This window comes from Sceloporus undulatus, chromosome 5, assembly GCF_019175285.1.
Source record: "Sceloporus undulatus isolate JIND9_A2432 ecotype Alabama chromosome 5, SceUnd_v1.1, whole genome shotgun sequence".
NCBI classification, from domain to species: Eukaryota; Metazoa; Chordata; class Lepidosauria; order Squamata; family Phrynosomatidae; genus Sceloporus; species Sceloporus undulatus.
Window position 1 is genome coordinate 38,569,288 of NC_056526.1, and position 23,487 is coordinate 38,592,774.

Sequence of the window (23,487 nt, forward strand, 5' to 3'; positions counted from 1 at the left end):
GACGTCAGGAGCTCAAAAGGAGGGGGTTTGGGCAGGAGAAGAGAAGAGGAGAGGAGGGTCTTTCTTGGAAACCCCTCAGAAGGGCTGCTGCTAGTAGCCCAGAGGGAGGGAAGGAGAAAGGAGGGGAGGAGTGCTAAAAAGGAGGAGAAGGAAGAGAAGGAGCAAGAGAGGAAGGAAAAGAAGGAAAGGCAGAGCAAAAGGCAGGGAGCCTTAAAGCCAGGACTGCTGTTTTCCCACAAGGTGAGGGGCTTGCCTTTCTTTCTCGGAGGAGGAAGAGGAGGAGGAGGAGGAGGAGGAAAGAGGGATGCTTTGTCAAAGGCTGCCCTGAGGGAGGAGGAGAGGAAGAAGAAAAGGATGGAGGAGGGTGGGCAGAAGAAGAAGCCAGGGAGGGAATGTGGTGGAGCTGGGTGCCTGTATTATTATTATTATTATTATTATTATTATTATTATTATTATTATTATTATTTCTTATATCCCACCTTCCTCCCAATATAGGGACTCATTATATTATTATTATTATTATTATTATTATTATTATTATTATTATTATTCATTGAACTCTCTGTTTCTTATGGCTCTTGTTTTTTGGGGAGGGGGGCGACCCGCATTTCTCTGGTGTCCAGAGGGGTGTCCTCCCCACCAAGGAAGACAAGGCACTGCGAAATGGAGGACCTTCCAGGAAAAATGGAGGACGTGACCTACACTACCCCCCCCCCAAAACAACAACAACCAAACACCACTCCTGTCAATGTAAAGGCATCCTTCTTAGCCATGCCTGCTCAAAATGGAGGACCTTCCTTTGGGAATGCCCCCTGGGCAGAAAGGTGGGACTGTAGGCAGGGTGACCACCGGATTGCCATGACGGCAAAGGAGGACAAAGCACCGCCAAATGGAGAGAAAAACAAAATAATCTAGGATAAATGACCAAATAAAATCTTTTTTAAAACACACACACACACTACTATAAATAATAAATCTATGCTGCTTAGTCCTGCTCCAAATGGAGGACATTTTGGGATTCTTCCTGGATAGAAGGTTGAAATGGAGGACAGATCCTGGAAATGGAGGGCACCTAGTTCTCCCCCCCCCCCCAATGTAGGACAGGTCCTGGGAAAGGAGGGTCATTTGAGCTGTGTGTGAATGGCTGCTTGGAGGGTTTGGCAGGGAGGGGAGTCTGTCTATCTGTCGGAGGCTGGCAGGCATCACTGGGGCTTCCTTTCTGGTCCGCCAGTGTAAGTGACAGTGTGCCCTTCCCTTCCCATAACATCCATCCAGCTCAGGAGCAAAGGAAAGGGGCTTTCAGTCGGTTTGGGATTCAGCTATTTTGCCTCTGAGAAGGTAAGGGGGATAAGGGTGCAAGGAAAGGAGGGATGAAAGGGGGAAAGATCCTAAAACGATAGTATGATGTATTTTAAACTATTTTAATCTGTATTTTGATTAGTTATTTTTCCTTTGGTGGGAGGGATGGGGATTATTTTTTATGGATTTGCTTTTACTATGTATTTTATTGTATTAATTGCACTTCTGTAACCCGCCTCGATCTGGAGGGAGAGGCAGGATATAAATAAATTGTTATCATTCCTATTATAGTATTCCTATTATATATAATATAATATACACACAAACAAAAATCCATCAGTGATACCTTTAATGGCAAACCAAAATGCACAATATATTTCTTGAAAGCTTTCAAAGCTTCCTGGGCTTTTTCGTCAGGGAAGATGTTATAAACCAAACAGGAGGAAAAAAACACAATTGGAGATGTTAGTCAGATGCCTGAATGTTGTTTCAGTCCTTAGTAAAGATGTTATGCTGAGGAGGATATATTCGGTTGGCCAATAAAGGTATGACTGATGGATTTTTGTTTGTATCTGTTAAATGGCCAACACAGCTACCTCTGTGTATTTATAGTGTGTATACATAGATACATAATATAGTACTGTATATTATAAGGAATATAATATAGTGATAGGATTCCTATTAATTAAAAAACCCAGTCAGGTTGATCAATCACAATCCAGCATTGTGAGATGCATTCTGGTTTTTGGAAGTACTGTCTAAAGACTCCACAATTGCACAGTTCTCCACCCCATTGGTCCTCCTAGAAAACCTTCCCCTAACCCCCAACAGCCTTCCAGGTGTGTTGGACTACATCTCCCGTAAGCCTCTAGCAAGGGGCACCAGGATGGGAAAGGTTGTACTACTAGGCTGTGTTTTGATCATAAACCCGCCTCCAGATGCCTTGTTTCCGAGTCTCAAGAATGCTTTTGTGTTCAGATCCAAAAATGGCACTCGTTTCTCATTGAAATAATCAGGCGGTTGTAAATGTAGCTGCCATATCGGAGATCTTAAGCATTAGATGTCCTGTTCCTAGGAAAATAATGGAGTTTTCAAATAATATAGTTCACCTTTATTTTGACACATGCCCTTCTTCTTAGAGTTGCTCAAAACTGAGAATGCATTTGTCTTGAGCTCCAAAAATGGCACTCATTATCTCATTGAAATAATCAGGCAGTTTATTTGTGTAGCTGCTGAATCGGAGATCTTTCTCAAACGTGAGACGCCCTGTTCCTAGGAATTTAATGGAGGTTTCAAATTATACAGTACATCCATCTCTATTTTGACATACTGTATTCCCTTCTTCTTGGAGTTGTTCAAAACTGGGAAGGGTTCCTTTAAAACATCCCTATTGGGGAATTTATTCATGCTCTCATCACCTTGTTGTTGCCAGTCTGGGAAAAGGAGTAAAGGGACTATTATAATCTCATGGTCAATGCTGTTACCCAATCTGGTGTCCTCTAGTTGCTTTAGATTAGTTATCTAACTAGTGCCGTGCAAATTGTTGATGGCCAGGGATGGGGGGAGTTGTACTCCAAAATATCTGGAAGCCAGATTGCTCACTTACAGTTTAAAAAAAAAAAGGTTAGGTACAAGTTTTGATCCTCTAAGGAGTATGGTGTAATATGTAAACTGGAGTAAGGGCATAAGACCTTCATATCTTTGGTTTATTTTAAATACAGTCCGCCCTCCATATCCACCAATTTTTTATCCATGGATTCAAGAGTCCACAGATTGAAAATATTTTAAAACTATAGAAATTCTAAAAAGAAACCTTGATTTTACCATTTTATATAAGGGACACAATTTTACTGTGCCATGTTTTTAATGGGATTTGAACATCCATGGATTTTGGTATCCATGGGGGATCCTGGAACCAAAGCCCAGCGGATACCAAGTGCCCACTGTATTTGTGTGTGGGCTATAGACCATTAAGGCAACCAGTGACTTACAGTTTTAGTTCTCAGATAGTGACGTTCATAACAGTTGTTTTTAAGCATGACTGTTTAGGAAAAACATATTAGTGATAATAATATTGAAAGAAATAATTGCTCAGACAATATGTTTTTACTCAATCATCTGTATTGTCCCCATGTGTGATCAAGAGGTGTGTCAATGCTGTCTATGTCATGGGTGGCTGAGCTTTGTTCAGGGTTCCTGATCCTGTGTATAATTTGCACATTCATAAGAACTGTAAAATGTAGTCAATAGACTCTAGTGCATTGGGCCCCAGCTTAGTGTTCCCAGATGTTGTTGGATTTCAGCTCTCCAAAGTCCCACTCAGTATGACAAATGGAATCTGGGAACCTAGGACTTGTAGTGCAACAGTACTTGAGGACCTAACTGCTGCTTTAGTTTAGCTATGTAAATTGGAGTTGGGGGGGAGGGTTGTGCTTTGCTTCAGTATACAGGGGAGAGCCTGATTTGTGCAATTTTGGCAGCCAACCTGCTTAAGTAGGACCCTGGTATTTTTGTCAAAGCAGTATTGTCTGTCTCGAATTTTGGGGCTGATCTATTTCTGGAGCTCTGTAGACCTGAAAACATCTTTTATATGTTCTCTAGACTAATTTGGGTGGGAGTATGTGTGCACTATTTATAGGCGTATGTGTATATTTGGAGCAGTCTGGTGCAGAGAAACAGATTCTACAAAAGTGCTTGATACACCTTTTTAAAAAAACTAGTTATTTTAATACAAATACCAAGTGTCCTCTCCACTTTTTCTCACCCTTCCTTGCTTAACTATAGGATGTTTTTCATAGAACATTAAAAAGTCTGTGAGAATACTGAAAATCTGAATGTGTAAATTAGACAGGAACAGGCATTGGGAAAAGCAAAATCAATTTCCACTTGGAAATGTAATTGGGGAGAACTCATTAACCTTTTGAAAGGAAAGCAGGAATGTTTGGCAGAGGGGTGGTTCTCTTTAAAGCTTTGTTTGATAGGTATGTACACTCTCCTTGCTTTAGAAGGACTGATTCACTGATTGAATGAACTTGCACCTTTGTTCAGATAAGCATTGGAAGAACCAAGATATGTGTATGTGTGTGTGTGCTAGCAATTTAGTCCTCTTTGGTCTGACAAGGCATTTCAGATATGTAAAAGAAGAATTATGAGATTTAACAACAAGGAGCTGGGAAGAAAAGAAGGGATTGGTGTGTGGGGCAGCTTATGTAAATTAAATATGTATGTGAGTAGAATAGCTAAAAATGCCATCTGAGACATTTGCTCTGTCTGCTGCAAAGGAGGCAGGGTTGAGGAAAGTCAGGTACTATTCTCTTTGTAGGCACTGTCTTATTACTGGAAGTGGAGAGGTGAAGCTTGTTCAGTGAGCAGCCTGCTCTATAACTGATGTGGCTGATTTGTGACAAAAATAAAAAGAGATACCTACACAGTTTTTTAAAAAAAATATATCACTAATTCCCACCGAGAGAGAAGACCCCCCCCCCAGCAGTTGATAATGATGAATAACACACCAGGAATTTAGCATGAATGGTACAGCCTAAACTTGATTCTACGTGGAATTGTTGTTCTAGGAACTGTGTATGTGTGTGAGTATATAGACTCATGCCTGCAGGCTCAAAATCCATGCATTGTTCGCATTATCTAAATGAAGTCTGTACATACAAGGTGTACACACTCTGTGTGGGGCAGGATCCATATTTTGTGTGCTGCTCAAAGGGTCTTCTAAACATGCCTACTATGCATGTGCAATGAACAGAGTTTATGGTATGATCTGCTACCTGCTTCATGCAATGATTGTTTACAGCAGGGGCAGGGATGTGTGGATGACTACTAGATGTTTCTGAACTGCAACTCCAATCAGCCCTACCCACCATAGCCAGTGGCAAGGGATGATAGAAGATGCTACTCATGGACATCTGGAGAGCTACATCTTGCACATCCAGGCATGTGGAGTTGTTATTTAAGTAGCGCATTGGTTTCCCAAAAAATTAACAGCATTCTCTGGTGGACATGGTGATCTGCTGAATGCCTTCTACTTTGTCCACTAGGTTAAAAAAATAGCCTATGTATTTGAGCCCAGGTAGATGGCCATTTTATTATCTATTCTATCACATGTTTGCATTTTGTGTGTGTGGTGAATTTCTCCTCACCACTTGGCAGAACGAGCAGGATAGTGTACCTCCTGGGGCTATGCTCAGTGCAGGCATCGTCTGTATTGGCTCACTGTCCTTTCTTCACAGATGAGTATGTTTCATTGGCATTTTGCATTAAGAAAACCTTTTAAAACGTCTTTAAATAATAATTTTATAGCCTATTTAAAAGGGCTTGTGCTTGTTTTTCCTATAGTCTGCTGTGAAGATGCAAGTGAAGTTACTTGCAACTCTGTTTGGCCCTAATCTACATGAATAAAAAATTTGCATTGATGAGTTCTGGAATATTATCTGAACCCAAGAGTGTAAATTGGGATTAAAATGATGCATGTCCATAGGAGTGTTTGTGGGTGTTGTATGCAGGCTATTTCTCAATACCCAAATACTGTACCTAGAACCAAAAATATATGTTCATGTGATGTAATACATTAGCATTGACTAGCTGATAGCCCTCATTTTCATAATCAGCATAATTTTCATTTATGGGATCCCGGGATAAGTCCTCTTTAATCACTATGTGTGGGAAAACCTTTTGATCATGCAAATGTCTCAGGAATCCCTGATCCCCCCCCCCCAGAGTCCCCCCCACAGGATAAAGTCCTCTGAAAGGAGCTACTGAATCCAGAGTAGTATACTGGTTTGAGCACTGGGCTATAGTCCAGAGATCAAGTCTTGAATCCCTATGCAGCCATGGAAACTCACTGGTTGGCCTTGGGCAAATCGCATTCTTTCAACCTCAGAGGAGGGCAAAAGCAAGCCCCCTCTGAACAAATCTTGGCAAGAAAACCCCACAATAGGTTTGCCTTAAGATCACCATAAGTCAGAAATGATTTGAAGGCACACAACAACAGAGTACGTAATGCAGCTTCTCAAAGCTCATTTAGCAGTGTTAGCCAAAAGCTTCATATTTGCAAATACCTCTTTTCTCTCCTCTTGACTGCCTTGGGCAAGCCATTTTTTTTTCCAACTGCAGGGAGCCAGTTTGGCATATTAGAGTTTTAATCTTGCACTTGAGCGATTCTGTACCCCATGGGTTCCAGTCCCCACAAGTGACTCTTGGTTTATCAATCTTTCTTATCCTGATCTACCTTCAGTGTTTTTCTGAGGATAATATGGCAAGGAATAACAAACCATATTCACCATTGTGAACTCATTGGAGGAAAGGTAGAATATAAATGTACCAAATAGCCTTCTTGTGTTTTGGAGCTCAAGTCAGAACTTTGAAGGTCTGGATGCTGTTTGGGGAGGGGTGCACATTAAAAAGTAGATTTTACTTTCCTATCAAAAGGCTAAAGCTTGAGAATCCACCACTGAAAACCTTTTGGCAGTAGGTTTGGGATAACTCAATGGGAGTATTACATGCATGGAATTAACTGCAGCAAGATGCAATAAAGTCTAGCTCACTGCCATCAATCTGATTAGATAAACCTATGGAAAATAGATCTTTTTGTGGATGGTAACCATCCATCCACCCACTAGTTTTATCCTTCTGTCTCTGAATAAGAAGGTTCTGTTTTTAGTGGCTGTTGCTCTCATACCATAATGCATTACTTGTGAACTTCACAGGAAACTTTCAGGAGTCTTTTCCTTGATTCACTTAGATAAATTCCATCTTAGTTTAGATCACTAAGGTCCAAAACACACTACAGAAATAATCCAGTTTGAGGCCGCTTTAACTGCCCTGGCTCAGTGCTAGGGAATCCTGGGAATTGTTTATTCTGGCACCAGAGCTCTGACAGAGAAGGCTGCATGTCTCACAAAACTACAATTCCTATAATTCCCTGGCATTGGACTACGGCAGTTAAAATGGTGTCAAACTGGATTATTTCTGCAATGTGTTTTGGACCTCTGGTAAGTTCTTTTCTTCTATACACTCTGACCAGAACTACAGAAATTTACTTTACTTCTGGTAGCTCAAGTGTTTTTGAGCTGAATTTTGGCCATGGGATGGTGAGCAAATAATAGATCCTTTGAAGGGAAAGTTGAGCCTTTTGCAACCTTCTACTGTAGAAGAATGCAAAAGAGTAAACTTTGCCCTCCAAAGTTATCTGCCATCCAACATTTCTTTTTAATGCCCTATTATAGTAGGGCCTTGATCTTTTCTAGCTGTCTTATTGCAAGACAGCTTGATTCTGAGGGATTAACAGAATAGTTGGGCTGCTGTCTAAAGCTGTAAAGTAGAGCAATTACTGGTGCCAAATTCTATTTTGCATCCTGCTAGTCCTTTGTTTAATCCTTGGGTTATGTATATGCAGTGAAAATCATTCAGATGGATAGAATGACTATCTGTCCCCCAACTTGTAAAAGTAAGTTGGAGTTCTGCCACTTCAAACCTGCTGCCAGACACCCCATACCATTCCTCACAAAACATCATGTTGGATAGCAATGAGGAACTTCAGGAGGTTGCTGAAGTTGAAAAGGATTGTTTTTGCCAGAGATGTAAACTGATTTTTACAGAGAGCTTTTGCAATGTTGCACTAGGGTTGCAGGTTGTATAAATCTGCTATGAGACATAGACAGAAATATGGAGTGAATGAAACATTCAAGGTTTTATTATTATTGGCATTTGAATGGATTTGAAATGAGGACATGTTGGTGTTATATTACTCAAGGTGTATTGACAGCACAGTTATAGTAGCATGTAGTAGTCATAGTAGACCACAAGCTAAACATGAGTCAGTAGCTAAAAAAGCCAATATGACCCTAGGCTGCATCAATAGGAGTGTAATGTCTTGATCAAGGGGTATAATAGTACCATTCTGTTCTGCTTTAGTCAGCCTACCCCAGGAAAACTGTGAGCAGTTCTGGGCACCACAATTCAACAGGGATATTGACAATCTGCAGTATGTCCAGAGGAGAGTGACCAAAATGGGGAAAGTTCTGGAAACTATTCCCTATGAGGAATAGTTAGGGAGCTGGATATGTTTAGCCAGGAGAAGAGAAGGTTAAGATGTGACATGATAGCCCTGTTTAAATATTTGAAGGGATGTCATATTGAGAATGGAATGACCTTGTTTTTGCTGCTCCAGAGACTAGGACACAGAGCAATGGATTTAAACTACAAGAAAAGAGATTCCACCTCAACATTTGGAGGAACTTCCTGACAGTAAGAGCTATTTGACAGTGGAACAGACTCCATTGGAGAGTGGCGGAGTCTCCTTTGGAGGTTTTTGAACAGAGGCTGGATGGCCATATATCAGGGATGTTTTGATTGTGTATTGCTGCATGGCAGGGGATTGTACTGGATGGCTCTTGTAAATTCTTTCAACTATTCTATGCTAGCACTTTAAAGTCCATGGCTCCAACCTATTATAGAATCCTGAGATTTTGCATTCGTTGAGATAACAGTTATCTGTTAAAAAGTTCTAGTTCAGCATTCAACTTAGAGTACTGTTGCAGAAAACGTACATTGGAACATTACAAATCCCAGGCTGGAATCATTGCAATTAAGTGGTACCAAACTGCTACAAATGTATAATGACAATGTACTCCTGTTGTGTGCTGACACCTTAAGAGGCAAGGCTCTGGTCTAAGAAGCCTTGAATGATGACCACTGTAGTGAATGTTTGCATTTCTTGGCAGAGGTTGATGGGAACAACATGATTGTGCCTTCAGAGGCAAGATAACCTTCAACCAAGTCTCATATTTCTTAATTTAGGTGCTGGTCTGTTTTCTGGGAAGTTTCAATGAAAGTTTTATTGAGGACGTTGATGTATAGTGTTTCTTGTATTCAAAATTGCCCCTTCACAAAAGGAATAATGTGGTCCTCCATATGCAGTTGGACTGCAGCTCCCAGCAGTCCTAGCCAGGATTGCTATGGTGAAGAATGCTGGGAGCTGCATTCCAGCAACATCTGCAGGTCTGCATAATCCCCACCTGTAGCCTAGGACAATAGTGAACACTTTGAAGTTTTACTAATAATGACAACAGTAGACCTGCAGTCCACTTGTGTTAATACTGACATGGCCACACTGGCATTGTGACAGGATTAACACCCCAAATGGTCTGGATTGGCACTCTGCCCGTCAAGTTAATTGCCCAACCACAGCCTAGAATGTTAAAAAACAACAACAGTGTATTATTCCTGGCATTGAATGTTGAAACATCAACATATCCTACTGGTTTTATTCCTTACTACAGGGGTAGGCAACTGTTAGCATTTAGGAGGTCACAGTGGGTCTGTCGGGACATTGCAGGGCTGGACCTAAATATCCTGCTGTTTCCCCCTCCCACAGGATTTAGGGGGTGTCACAGCACATTTTTGGCCCTTTTTTACCAGACTAGGCTCAGGAAAAGACTTATCTCCAACAAGAAGTGTGTTAGAAATGGCCTTCTCCCCCTCAATGCATTGAAATTGCCCCCATCCCACATGGTTTTTTGGGGGGTCTTTGGATCATAAAATGTTGGTGGGTCCTGGGGTTCACAAATTATGACACTTTTCCCTTCCCTCTCTTACATCCTCTTCACAAAGGGCCTGTTTAGGTAGCCAAGACAAGCTTAGAGTTCATGAGTTTCACAGCTTGGGTTCTGAGCAGTTCTGTTATGGAGCCTGGGTTTGCAGAGCTATGCACTGGTATGCATATGTGCCTTCATGTTGCCTGTTGACTTATGATGAACTCATGAATTTCATTGGCTTTTCATAGACAAGAAATACTCAGAGGTGAGTTTTGCCAGTTCCTTCCTTTGAGATCTGGTGTCTTTAGGGCAATAGTTCCAAACCTTTGATCCTCCATTTATGTTGGACTTCACATCTCAGGAGTCCCAACCAACCTGGCCAACAGTGAGAATTATGGGAACTGGAGTCCAGAACATCTGAAGGACCAAAGGTTGGGAACCACTGCTTTAGGGTATTTAGGCTATGTACCCTTCAATTAAAAAGATAAGAGTGATATCATCTGCTGTCTATCTCAGGCTTCCATGTTCTCTCAAATTTTCAATTCAACCCCTCAGAGCAGATGGAGGAGGTTATATGTGGATTTCCCCAGCAACAACAAATTGTTGTGAACTATCTCTATTAAAAGATTGAGTCTCTCTTATCTGAAATGCCTAAAACTAGAAGTGTTTTGGATTTTGGAATATATGCATATACATAATGAGATATCTTGAAGATATGACCCAAGATTATAAACATGAAATTCATTTATGTTTTGTATACACATTATAAAGTTATACACAATGGCTCAGTGGTTAAGACACTGACTCTGATGATTGTAAGATTGGCAGGTCAGCAGTTTAAGGTCCAAGTGCCACATGATGAAATGAGCTCCCATCACTAGTCCCAGCTTCTGCCAACCTATCAGTAGACGTAGATAAACAGGTACCACTTTGGTGGAAGGTAACAGCGTTCTATGCAGTCAAGCTGGCCATATGATCACAGAGTCATCTTTGAGAATGCTGGCTCTTTGGCTTAGTAATGGAGATGAGCACCGCCCCTTACAGTCAGACACGACTTGACAACCTTGTCAGAGTGAAAACTTTTACCTTTACCTTTATAAACTTTATACACATGACCTGAAGGTAATTTTTACACAATATTTTTTAAAATTGTGCATGACAGTGTACAGTTTGTGTACACTGAACTATCAGAAAGCAAAGATGTCACTATCTCAGCCACCCATGTGGATAATTTTGGATTTAGGAGTATTTCAGATTTTGTCATTCTGGATAAGGGATACTCAACCTCTATAGTGCAAAATATTTTGGTGTAGCCATTGGAGAGCTTGGGCCTGAAAGCATATTAAAATAGTAGAGCCAGTTCATTGCTATGGAACTGCAGAGCTGCCTGCATTTTGGCTGTTTTTCTTTTGAAGTGTGGTGATGGGGTCTTCCGTAAGGGCACCCTTCAAAACCTGTTACTACACCTTTGATGTGGCATGCTTCTAAGGAGATTTGGCTGCTTGCATTTAATGTCTGGGGTTATATAAACACATGTTCATTAGAGAAGCAATGAATGTAAATAGGTGAGGGTTGCTAAGCAAAAAGTCTGATTATTTTTCAAGGGCTTAAATTCTACCCTGTCCATTTCATCATCCCCCCTTTTTTTGCTTAGGCTGCTAGCTTAGATTGATGCCTCTGGAGAGATGTTTTTCCTCTTATCTTCTTTCCCCAGGATGACTGCTTTTCCTGTGTGTCTCCTCTCCCTGCTCTTAACAGCACAGTGCCTGTAACTTCATACTGTGTTTCACTGCAGGAGCCACAGGGAAGCAGTAGAGTTGATGACATGAGGTCACTGGCAAAAAGAATTCCTTTAGCCCAGAAGTGACAGCTTATTGTAGTAAAAATAGGAAATGGAAGCAATGTTATGATTCACACCAGAGATTAACAAACTAGATAGTCAGAAGATAATAGTGGAGCCAAAGACATCATGCAGCCAGCTCTTAATTATCTACACAGCACTGCATGGATAATTAACATGGTTAATTAAGCCTGAAGCAGCTGCACCACATCTGTATCTAGGAAGAGCTTCCATTTTAACAGTGTGGTGGCCAAAAGTGATAAACCATAATGTTCTAGGAAGTGAATGACAGCAGATAGCATGATGTGATCGAATGTAATTATGTGAATGAAGCTACTGCACTTTTGTCTTTTTGGAAGTGGCATCTAGGTTGAAACCATATTTGTTGGTCAGATAGAAACGTGGAAACAGTAGAGCAGAAACAGTGACCACTTTTTTATTTGCAGTCACATCTTCTATTGGGTAATTGTTAGAAGACCTGATGGAAGCTATGAATGGGATCAGAGCCAGCGAAAAGGCTGCTATTTCCTCCTAACCTCTCCTACCTCATGGGCTGTCAGGGAAAGTATAAGTTTTCTTGCTAGAAGTATCAACTGATCACTGGCTGAATGGTTTGCTGGCTCCTAATTGTTTTACTGGGCTGAATAATATGAAGAGCAGTCAGTACAATTCTGGTGTTCTAGTAAGAGCCAACAGTGAGAGATAATAGGAGCTGCGGTCCAACAGCAATGGAGGGGGAAAGGATTGGTCCTGAGGGTTAGAAGTCACCAGGAAATCAATGCAAAATGACAGTGGGAAGTGGAGGAACCTGGCTGGCTACCTGAAGGATAGCCTTCTTTCACATCAATCAATAATTTTATTTATGTCTCTTCTTTTCCACAAAAGGGGACTCAGTGTGGCTCACAAAATAAAATAAATATAGGTAAATCCACATATGGCTAAAACTTATCAAAAGTCAAGATAAAATAATATTAAACTGTTTATAGAATTAAAACCATATAAAACATTAAATTGAAAACATAGATTAAAGCATAGATTTTTAAAAGTGCAACACTTAAAGAGAAAATTCAATTATATAAAGCAATTAGCTCCAAAATGCTTGCTGGAATACAAGAAGACCATGTCCTCCATTCCTACTTGATGAGTTTAAGAAGGTGGTGGGACAGAGAGAAGGGTCTCACCAGAAGATCTTAAAGTTCTAATGGGCTCATAAAGGCAGATACAATTCTTCAGATATCCTGGACACAAGCCATATAAGGCCTGATAGGTCATAATCAGCACTTTGAATTATGTCTACAAACCATTACAAGATAGTACAGGATAGTAAATGTAGCTTCGTGGCATCATCAATTGTATTTTTTGCAAAAGCAGATCTGATCCAGCTGAATGGTGGGTACCAGTATCAGTGAGCTATTAGCCTTGTCCCCCAAAGGTAGCTGAACTGCCTAAAGCAATGCTATCCTCAGAGTCAACCATAATTTCTAAGAAGAAAACATCTATTATGCCAGGGATGGGCGGCTTCTTGGGTGTTGGTGCACTGAATACCCACACCTACCCACTGCAAGCTGTGCTGCCATCAACATTTGGGAGCCACCAAAGTTCATGTTGTCCCTGAGTGTTCCCCAGTGGCATGGCCAGCGTAGCACTTCCTGCATCAAAGAGCTTTGCAAAATGGCATGACAAAATACTCCTCTCCTTCTAAAAGTGAAAGAGGAATCATGTAGAGTAATCATGTCACATTTTGAGAGTGGGCTTCATCCAGTGTAATGTAAACATAATGTAATGTAAACAGCACACAGGCAGCCTGGGGGGAATTTGTGGTATATAGATAATCTAGACAAGCTCCAAATAGCCTATAGGTGCAAAATTTTAAGTAACCTGAAATGTTATAATGAAAATCTCTCATTGTGAAGGCATTCATGGAAGCAGGGCTGCTGCTGCTATTTATTCCTCCGTAGTGGTCCCTACCATCTGACTGTTCATTAGGACTTCTGTTTCTCTCTCACTTGTTTTGTGCTACAAGATGATTCCAAAAGTTGTGGATCGTTCCATGCTTATTATTTTTCCCATTCCAGAAGACAGCCCCACCATGTCGTCTGACCAGACTTCTCAATCCACTGTGCCGCCTCTCCACTCTCCAAAGTCACCTGTGTGGCCCATTTTCCCTTTCAACAGGGAAGGAAGCAGGATCTGTGAGAGGGGTAGTCACCTTCTTCGAGACTTACCAAGCCCCCTGCCCACAAAAAGAACCAGGACATACTCTGCGTAAGTAGCCAGATTCTGCCACTGGGGAAGGGCATTAGTGGAGCAATTCATATGTTGATGCTAAAACTGCTTAACATTCTGGCTTTTTGTTGTAGTATTTGATGATATGGAATACATTGTTGGGACTGGGGGAGATGAGGAATTGTTGTCTTAATTATACCTCTGAGCCTGTTCTCAATTGTGCATGCAGTACAAATCTGGCCCAGTTCTGATATAAATCTTTATGACTTTAATCCTAGAGAGAGCTGTCAAACTGTAATTAGTCTAATTTCTGTTATTTTTGGTTTCTTATCAGTCCAGCAGTTATACTGAGTCCTCATCAGCCAGAGCTGTTATCAACAGGCTAGGCGATAGAATCTAAATCACATGAAATCACATTAAGACTGAAATGGCATTGAATATCTAAGACAATAAACAGAACTAGCCTAAGACGTTTAGTTGTCTAAGGCAAAGCAGTAAATGGTACCCATCATCACCCATCCAAATGGTGGTGCATTGTTGCCTAAGACACCCCATTATGTTGACAGCTGAGGAACTGCTTCGCACAACAGCATCTCTCCCTATCCTTGGCATTAAAAAACAATAATCCAAGTAAATAGAAGAAAGCCAGCATAGTGTAGTGGTTTGAGTTTTGGACAACTAATGTGGAGACCAAGGTTTGAATCCCTGCTTGGCCATGGGAAAGTCCCTGGGTGACTTTGGGCAAGACACACTCTCTCACCCTCAGAGGAAACTAAAGACAAACCTCCTCCAAAATTTTGCCAAGAAAATCTCATGATAGATTCATCTTAGGGTTAGCATACATTGGAAACTACTTGAAGGCAGGTACAGCAATAAATAAATAACATGCTACTACTTTTTCATAACAGCTATAATCTGCCTCTTGATATGGTTGCTTTAGGGCTCACCCTGAAGGGGGGAGAAAAGTCTCTGGAGTTTCCAGTTGTTTTTGTTTGGATTTTACTTACATATTCCCAGGTTTGCATCCAAATTCTTTCTTTAAATGTTTTGGGTTTCTTCCCTTCCTTGTGCTCTTCCTTCTCTCCCTCCCACAGATCATGTGTCACATTGTAGACTCAGACAAGTTTCAGAAATAGTAGTAGTAGCAGCAGCAGCAGTTGTTGTTGTTGTTGTGTGCCCTCAAGTTGTTATCGACCTATAGTGACCCTAAGGTGAACTCATCACTGGGTTTTCTTGGCAGGTTTCTTCAGATGGGGCTTGCTATTGCCATCCTCTAAGGCTGAGAAAGTATGACTTGCCCAAGGTCACCCAGTGGGTTTCCATGGCTGAGTGGGGCTCCATTGAACATTCTTTATTCAGAAGTTTTATAGTCTAAATGCTCAAGTACTTTACCAATTTTACACTGGTTAAAGATTTTGCTTTCCCTCTCTTGATATCTGTTCGAATGTGTGTCTTGAAACTGGTGGCGGCTGTCTTCACTAGTTCTGGGATAAACAAACAGACAGCCAAGTATAGAGATACATGTTGTTTTGTAAAATATTGTGTTGCTTTAAACTGACTTAGGAAGTAGGAACGAAAATGGTGGGAGTTCCCAGAAGCTCCTCGGCTAATATCAGGAGTTCTTAGAAATACTTCAGAATGAGGAAGACATCATGTGGATCCCCAAAAATAAATTGATTTGTACAGGAACAAAACTTGGGACTTTGAGGGCTGTTTTTCTCATCTGAATACTCTTCTAGTTGATAGGTACAGGGCATTAATAAGATTTTACAGAGATCCTAAAGTGTAAAGATATAACTCTGAACACCAAAGTGAGGATTGTCCAAGCCATCGTATTCCCCATTACCATGAAGGGCTCTGAGAACTGGACAGTGAAGAAAGTGGACAGAAATAAAATCAACTCATTTGTGATGTGGTGCTGGAGAAGAGTGCTGAGGATACCATGGATAGCCAAGATGACAAACAAAGATTCTAGAACAGATCAGATTGGCCCAGTGTCTACTCTACCCAAGTTAAGTTATGGCTCGCATGGAAGGAAGTCTGCACATCAGGATGGTGGCTTGCAATGTTTATCACATCACCAGGAACTTGGGAAATATCCTGGGCAGAAGGCAGGTATTCTTTTCCACCTGGGATACTCCCATGGCCTGATACTAATGCTGTCCTGGTGCTTTGTTCATTCTTGTCCATTGTATGAGCAAGGATGGGCTAAAAAATATTCAGCATAGGTAGATGAGAGCTGACATTTTTAATGAATTTGGGGCTAATGTTTCTAAAGGAGTCACATAATTTAGGACTTCTTGCAAATATTCTCCTAATTCACTGATATCCCGAGTTCTGGTGGTAATTGACTTTAGAAGATTTTTTTTTGGGGGGTGGACTTATCCATATTATCTGTCAAATTTGAAAAGTAAAAATCTTACGGTGTTGCTGAATTTGTGTAATTTTTAAATTATTATTTGTGTTTTGACTGTGGGTAGGAGGGGATTTGAAAGAGTGTTGTCTAGAAAGCATCTTCTTGGTTGGAACTACCAATGCAGCTCAGACTCTTCCTGATTTTCCTTTCTCCTCCTCTTCTTCATTCTGTCTAGGACGGCTCGTGCTTCTGCTGGTCCTGTCTATAAGGGTGTATGTAAGCAGTTTTCACGCTCCCAGGGCCATGGTTTCATCACTCCGGAAAATGGCACAGAGGACATATTCGTCCATGTTTCTGAGTGAGTTCTGTGGGGAGTTGTGTGCAAGAGCCTTTTATGTTTTAGGTCATTGTCCAGAGATGCTTTGTCTGAGCACTCTATGCTCTTTTTTCTCATCTCAGTCCAGAGTGTGACAGTGCATTAGTGTAACACACGGTGGAGTACACACTTGTTAAGGAGAATTCATTTCACAGTTAGATTGATTTTGACAGAAAATGTTATTTTTATACATGAACTGAATAAAAATAGTTTTGTAAGTCTCTAAATAACTGCTTGAGACATCAGCTATTGCGTGGTGTGATATATCCTGGATGCAAATGTGCCATAAAATCTCCTATTTTGTCTGCCTTCCCACCTCCACAGTGTGATGTGAAAATCCTTTCCATTACTCAGCAATGCAAAATCTCATTTAAAATTTAGCAAGGAAAACCAAGTAATCTTGAAAGCTCAGCTGAACTAGTGTGGTAAGGTATGATAGAGACACACACAATGCCACTGTGTAACATTTATGTATAAAATAAACTCACTTGGTGACTTGGGGGGAGACTCTCCCCCAATCTCCCTCACAGTTTGTTGCAAGGATAAAGTGGGGAGGGCAGCAATGTATACCTCTAATTTCATTAGAGAAAAGATGGGATATAAATGCAGTAGATAAATTAAACACACATATTTGTATCTATGGAGAGCCAATAGGGTGTAGTGGTTTGAGACTACAATTCAAGTCCCCGCTCCTTCTTGGAAATCCACTGAATGGCATTGGGCAAGTCCTACCCTCTCAGCTTCAGAGGAAGGCAAGAGCAAACCCTCTTTGAACAAATCTTGCCAAGAAAATCCCATGATAGGTTCAACTTAGGGTCTTCATAAGTCCAAAATGACTTGCAGGCACACAACAACAAATAAAATGCATATCTATGTAGTATAGTACTTACGTACATGCGTAGACATTTCTTGGTAGTAAGCCTCAACCAAACAGGGTAGAGTTTCTTTCTGAGTAAACAGAACTGCATTGCTTCTTCTTGCACACACTTTTTGCAATGCGCTAACTGTAATGCAGGCTGAGTGTGGTGGAGTCTCCTTCCTTAGAGGTCTTCAAACAGAGGTTGGATGGCCATCTGTAGGGGATGCTTTGACTGAGAGTTCCTGCATGGCAGGGGGGTTGGACTGGATGGCCCTTGTGGTCTCTTCCAACTATACGATTCTATGATTCTATGTGGTAGGAAAATGTGTCTCAAGGTATCAAGGTTCAGCAGTTTTTAAGCAATGAGTGGGGTTGAAATGGTAACATTTGGCTTGGTACCATATAAAAACCTCTTCTGTGTCCTAAGAAAGAAGTTACCCTGCAGAAGTGATTGCTTGGTGTCATTTACTTTCAGGCTCTGCTCTCTGGGATTGATAGTATCTCAGATATTTAAAAGGTTCTCTGACTATGAGTGATCACGGTTCTTCGCAGTTCTTCATAGCCAATGGAGATAGGCTAAGTGTTACCTGGTTTCTTCAGGACAGATGTATAATGAACTTTCGGATGAACTGAGATTCAAAAAGAACATTTACAAGAAATGGAAGAAGAGGGAATCACTAAAGAGGAATACTAACACATAGCCAGTATCAGTAGTGAGAATGTCAGAAATGCTAAAGCTTGAAACAAGCTCAGGGACACCTCCAACATTTTTTTCTCATTGGAATTATCTGCAATTGTATCATCAATATCTTGCTTTTAAGAAGCTCCCCTCCATCCTGAACACGCTTCCCTTTGAGTATTTCTGACCATGGGATCTCACTCAGTGCTTCTCTCAGCTTACTGTAATCAGCTTTCCTAAACTCTGAAGTGCATATTTGACTGCCTCTAGTTTCCCCCTTGTCTGTGTAACAAATCCCGGGAGAATATGGTCACTCCTACTCAAGGATCCCACTACTTCCACCTTATTGACCAATTCATCCCTATTACAATACTTGGGATCAAGTCCAAAATAGCTGAACCCCCTCATTGCAAGTAATGGGATACACGAGGACAATTATCACGTGGGGACAATTGAAAGTGTAAACGGGGCATTTGCGATTAAGATTTTCACATGACATCGTGATTAAAGTACCATTATCCTGGGAATATCCCGCAATTACAATAAAAGTTTTTCACAAAATGTTGCAATCAAAAGCGATTAAAGCACCATCAACTTGGTGAATGATTTGTTGTTGTTTATTGCCTGGTTATTCCCTGGTTATTCCTGAGATAATGACTGCTGTGTGTGAAAATCTTAATTGTGATTTAATAGTAATTGCATGATTTTCATGGGATAAACCCTGTTTAAACTTCCAATACATTGCGCCCTCATCATACATGGGTTTGAGCATATGCTCAAACCTGGGGGGAGCTGTGCGGGAGCGTGCGGGGCGCAAGGGGCAGTGCGTCCCATTAAAATGCGCCCGCGCCACCGCCACATGCATTCACTTGAATGGGGCTCGAGCATACGCGGGGGGGGGGGGCGGAACGGATCCCCCACATAAGCCAAGGGTGCCCTGTATTCCTCCTTGTAATAAACTCCTTACATTCTTTGCAAAATTTGACTTCCAAAAATATTAGGGAGGTTGAAATCTCCCATTACTACTTTTTCTTTCCTTTTTGAAAATTTGCTCATCTGTTCTAGGACAACATCGTGCAAATCTTCTATGAGGCTTGGAGAGCTATAGTAGATCCCCCCCCCAATAATAATATCACTGTTGTATCCCTCTCCTTTGGTTTTTACCCAAATGTTCTCAACTTGGTTTTCATCTTTTACATTGTGGATCTCTTCACAGATCCCTGACATACAATTTTGCTACTCCTCCTGTCTGGTTTGGTCTGCTTCTTTGGAAGGGGGCATACTCCTCTCACTATATTCCAATCATGTGAGCCATCCCACTAATTTTTCGGTGATGCCTATTAAGTCATATTTGCCTTCCTGTGCATCAAGAGATCAGGTTCATCATGTTTATTTCCCATGTTCTGTGCATTAGTGTAGAGACATTTAAGAGCATGGGTCTTTCTCTCCAGCTGCTTCCTCATTGTATTTTTCCTCCCATTGTTGGCTACTTGTACTATTGGTCCAATTCCTCCTGCTCATTGAAGTTTTTGTCCCTGGTACATGATATTTCCCTGCTCCCATAATACTGTGTCCCTTCGCCCTCATCTTTCAGTTTAAAGCCCTCCTGATCAGATTTGCGAGTCTCAGCAAATACAGTCAGCCCTCCTTATCCATGGATTTTTTTATATACCGATTCAAGCATCCACACCTTGAAAATATTTTTAAAATATAGTCGAGAAATCCTAGAAAGCAAACAATGGTTTCACTATTTTATATAAGGGATGTTATTTTACTATGTCATTATATCTAATGGGACTTGAGCATCCACAGATTTGGTATCCATGAGGATACAAACCCCCAGCAGATACCAAGGGCCCACTCTATATTCCTGCCAAAAGCTGTGAAGTGCAGCCCATATCTAGCCAGAAGTCCTTTCTTGTGAAAGTGCAGAACATGGTCTAAGAAGCCAAACCATTCCCGACAAGAACATCTGTGGAGCTTGTTGTTCACTTCCAGTATTCTTTCTTTTCTAGGATATTTTACATGTTATGTGTGCAATTTCCAAGTAGTCTCCTAGCTAGGTTGAAACTGCATTGCTGTAACCATGAGACAGTATCATGCACCTTCAGATTGTCTTTTAGTGCCTTTGCCTTCTCTTTTAATCTGAGAAATTTCAAATGGCCTCACCATCTACATTTACTCACATGGAAAGCAGGAGAAATGGATTCCTTTTGGCAAATCTAGTGTCCACTAAGCATGCTGGCCATGTGTTCAGTAGAATTGTGAAGAGTCATCTTACATGTGCAGAAGTGCAGAAACCTTGTCTGTGAAAATGGGAATTAGGAAGTTCGATTTCTTATGGAGAACACCCCTTGAGTTATTGCGTGTGTGCACTTCTATGCATTTAGTTTTATATTTCTATGTGTTCAGTTCTGCTGAATGCATGGCCAGTGAATTTGCTGGCAGCAGGTTGTGGTTTAAAGGTGAGATCTTGCCTGTACAATATATCTCCTTGTGTTTTTGGCTGGTGTGACTTTCCAATCTTAGAGAAACTATTAAGAACACATTTTAAATGTTTCAAATCAGGAATTCTACCTCTGAGAATTGATTAAGATTTCAAAAGGTGTATATAAACTGCACAATTACTAAATTTTATACCACTGTAATTGTCTTGTCTCTGTCTTGAAGAAAACCTAGGACTTGTGGTCTGAGATACTTAGAAGTTACAAAGGAACTCTGAGAAGAGAAGAATTAAGGATTAAAGCAGTTCTGTAATGTGGGATGGCTTGAGTTTTTTAGGAGAGTTGACTAGTGCTTTTTAGCAGAGGCTTCTGAGTACCTCAACAGAGTAAACATCCCAGGATTCAGAAGAGCCATGAGAATTAAAGTGTTGTGAGACTGATATAACTATGTCAGACACATGAAGTCTCACGTTCCTCGTGAAACTGATATCCCAATGAATTCTGGAGAAGCCGCTTGGTTTCATACTCATCTATACTTTGTGTGACTATATTTTGTATGACTTTTAAATAGAGGCTGGATGGCCATCTGCCGGGGGTGCTTTGATTGTATATTCCTGCATAGCAGGTGGTTGAACTGGATGGCCCTTTAGGTCTTTTCCAACTCTATGATTCTATTATACTGTTCTGTTTCATGATATCAGTTATTCTTCACCTCAACTGAGTTGAGAATTCTGAAGTCTTCCTTCTCTTTCTTTTCAGCATCGAGGGAGAATATGTCCCAGTAGAAGGAGATGAGGTCACATACAAAATCTGCCCCATCCCACCAAAGAATCAGAAGTTCCAGGCTGTGGAGGTGGTGCTCACTCACTTAGCACCACACACAAAGCATGAAACATGGTCAGGCCAAATAATTGGCTCGTAAACTGCTTTTTTGAGCCTGCAGGCCAACTCCACCCGGAAATGGAGTTGAATGGCGCGGGTGGGTGGTGGTGGAACTATTGGAGCAATGAAAGAGGCCTGGTTGGCAATTCTTGTTTGCAGTGTGACATGTTTGCATTTATATCTTGTCTTTTCTGAGATTTACCTTTTGAGGGGGAGGGGGTGGCAAATGTGCTTTTTCCCCCCAAGATGGCAAGCAAAAAGTGGAAAAGAGTGGATTTTCTCTCTTATATGTCATAAACTCCTGATTGTACCAGACTGAGCAAAATCAGAGCTTCTGGTTTGTGTATGTGTGTGCGTGTGTGTTGGCATGCATGTGTACCTCCATCCAGAAAGACCAAACTCTTTCTCATACCACACAATTGTAGCACTTTTGAGTTCACTTTAATTGCCATGGTTGCATCCTGTGGAATTCTGGAATTTGTAGTTTCACAATACATTCAGCATTCTTTGTTAGAGCGCTCACCAAACTACCAATCCCAGTGTCCTGTAGGATGTGGACATGGCAATTAAAGTAGAATCAAAGTATTATAACTTTATTGTATGAAAGAGACCTGGTGTTTATGTTGCAGAATGACTAAATGTGTCATCCTGCTTCCCTTAACAAATTATCCTATTTATGCTGAACAGTGACCAAGCATATAACCACCACCACTGACTTTGCATTAAGCTTCATCTTCAGCCTGAACAGTACTAAGTGTGGCACTAAAAAAATTCCTTCTTTTCTGGGTACAGTTTTACATAACTTCAAAGTATTGGGGCTGTAGTGTCTTCCAGAATCTTCCCCAAGTGATATTGCCACTTATGGAGATACTTGAAGGTGTATTTACTTGTCTCCGTCCTCCTCTCCTCAACTTCATGAGAGTGCAGTGAGTTCACTCCCTGTAACCCACTGGCATCATTTTCCTGGATCATTGTCCATATTTGCCAGCATCTGTTGAGGTTAGTGGCTAAGTGAGCTTTGGAGACAGGATTGATGGTGCTGTGATTGCTATTGTTTTCACTTAAAGCACTGGAAGTATCTGAAATAAATTGTGCAGAAAACTAGTAGAATACAAAAATCAGAATAGAATTTCTATAAAAATAACCATGGTACCCTCTGCTGTGATAGCTCCACTTAAATTTGTTAGATTTCTTCTGGTATGGTACAGAGGAAGAATTGCTAACTTTGTTTTGTCCTCTGTTTAAACAAGGACTATAATCTGAAGACAATGGGTTTTGAGACAGAGCCTGGAATTCTACTTTTTGGGCTATAGGGACAAGAAGACTCTGGCACTACTGCCATGGTATCTAATGAATTCTGGGAATTGTAGTTTAAAAAACTTGTCCAGGTTCTAATTCTGGATTAATGAGGCACTAAGCATAACCACTGGTTAACATCACCATTGAAGCCATTCTTGAAACTGTCTCATCCATTGGTGCTTCCATCTGTTAAGTCATAGTGCAAGTTATCTTCCGCCGGAAGAGGCATGTGTCATGTGTAAGTTTGGAAAATGAGTAGAGATTTCTTGTAAAAATGCTGGCCTCAAGTTTTATTTTAATATTAAATCATTCTCAATGCTATTCAGGAATTAGTCTAATGCTGTAGTAATTGTCCACATATTTACATGACTGTTGGACTGCCATACTACTGATCCACTTCGGAGAGGCTGTTTATATTAAGACAGAGAAGGAGAAAAAGAAGATATGGAATATGAATATGAAGTAGTTTTTTTCCAGGGTAGTGAAAGTCTGTGAAATTCCAAATGAACCCTGGGAAGCCACATTGTGACCCTTGGGAACTGTATATGGTTCATGGATCATACTTTGTCTGCTCTTGACTTAGCCTTTTGTCAACTGTATGTCTGAAATGTGTGTCTGTCTTGAGAATGATGGTCCTACCTTCCGCTTAGCAAACTTAAAAAATGCACCCCTTCCCACAGA

At 40.9% G+C, this 23,487-nt stretch overlaps 1 protein-coding gene across 4 annotated transcripts; it reads left to right on the top strand.

Annotated features, from left to right (window-relative positions):
* On the top strand, positions 1 to 23,039 carry CSDC2 (cold shock domain containing C2). Of its 4 annotated transcripts, none has more exons than XM_042470406.1 (4): positions 1 to 240; positions 13,764 to 13,950; positions 16,503 to 16,625; positions 21,385 to 23,039. In XM_042470406.1, the coding sequence occupies exons 2-4, from the start codon at positions 13,775 to 13,777 to the stop codon at positions 21,545 to 21,547; spliced, it is 462 nt and encodes a 153-aa protein (XP_042326340.1). In that variant the 5' UTR covers positions 1 to 240; positions 13,764 to 13,774; the 3' UTR covers positions 21,548 to 23,039. The 4 variants fall into 4 exon arrangements, with proteins under 4 accessions (XP_042326340.1, XP_042326338.1, XP_042326339.1 ...); XM_042470404.1 differs by having other exon boundaries at positions 2 to 240; positions 13,761 to 13,950; XM_042470405.1 differs by lacking the exon at positions 1 to 240 and adding an exon at positions 1,247 to 1,338 and having other exon boundaries at positions 13,761 to 13,950.
* The last annotated feature ends 448 nt before the right edge of the window (positions 23,040 to 23,487 follow it).

What these genes read in the sequence shown, in the direction of transcription:
- CSDC2 (XM_042470406.1), top strand. Translation starts at nt 13,775, where the DNA reads ATGTCGTCTGACCAGACTTCTCAATCCACTGTGCCGCCTCTCCACTCT. An exon ending in AGAACCAGGACATACTCTGC is followed by an intron (nt 13,951 to 16,502) that starts GTAAGTAGCCAG and finishes CATTCTGTCTAG; the next exon opens with GACGGCTCGTGCTTCTGCTG. An exon ending in ATATTCGTCCATGTTTCTGA is followed by an intron (nt 16,626 to 21,384) that starts GTGAGTTCTGTG and finishes CTTTCTTTTCAG; the next exon opens with CATCGAGGGAGAATATGTCC.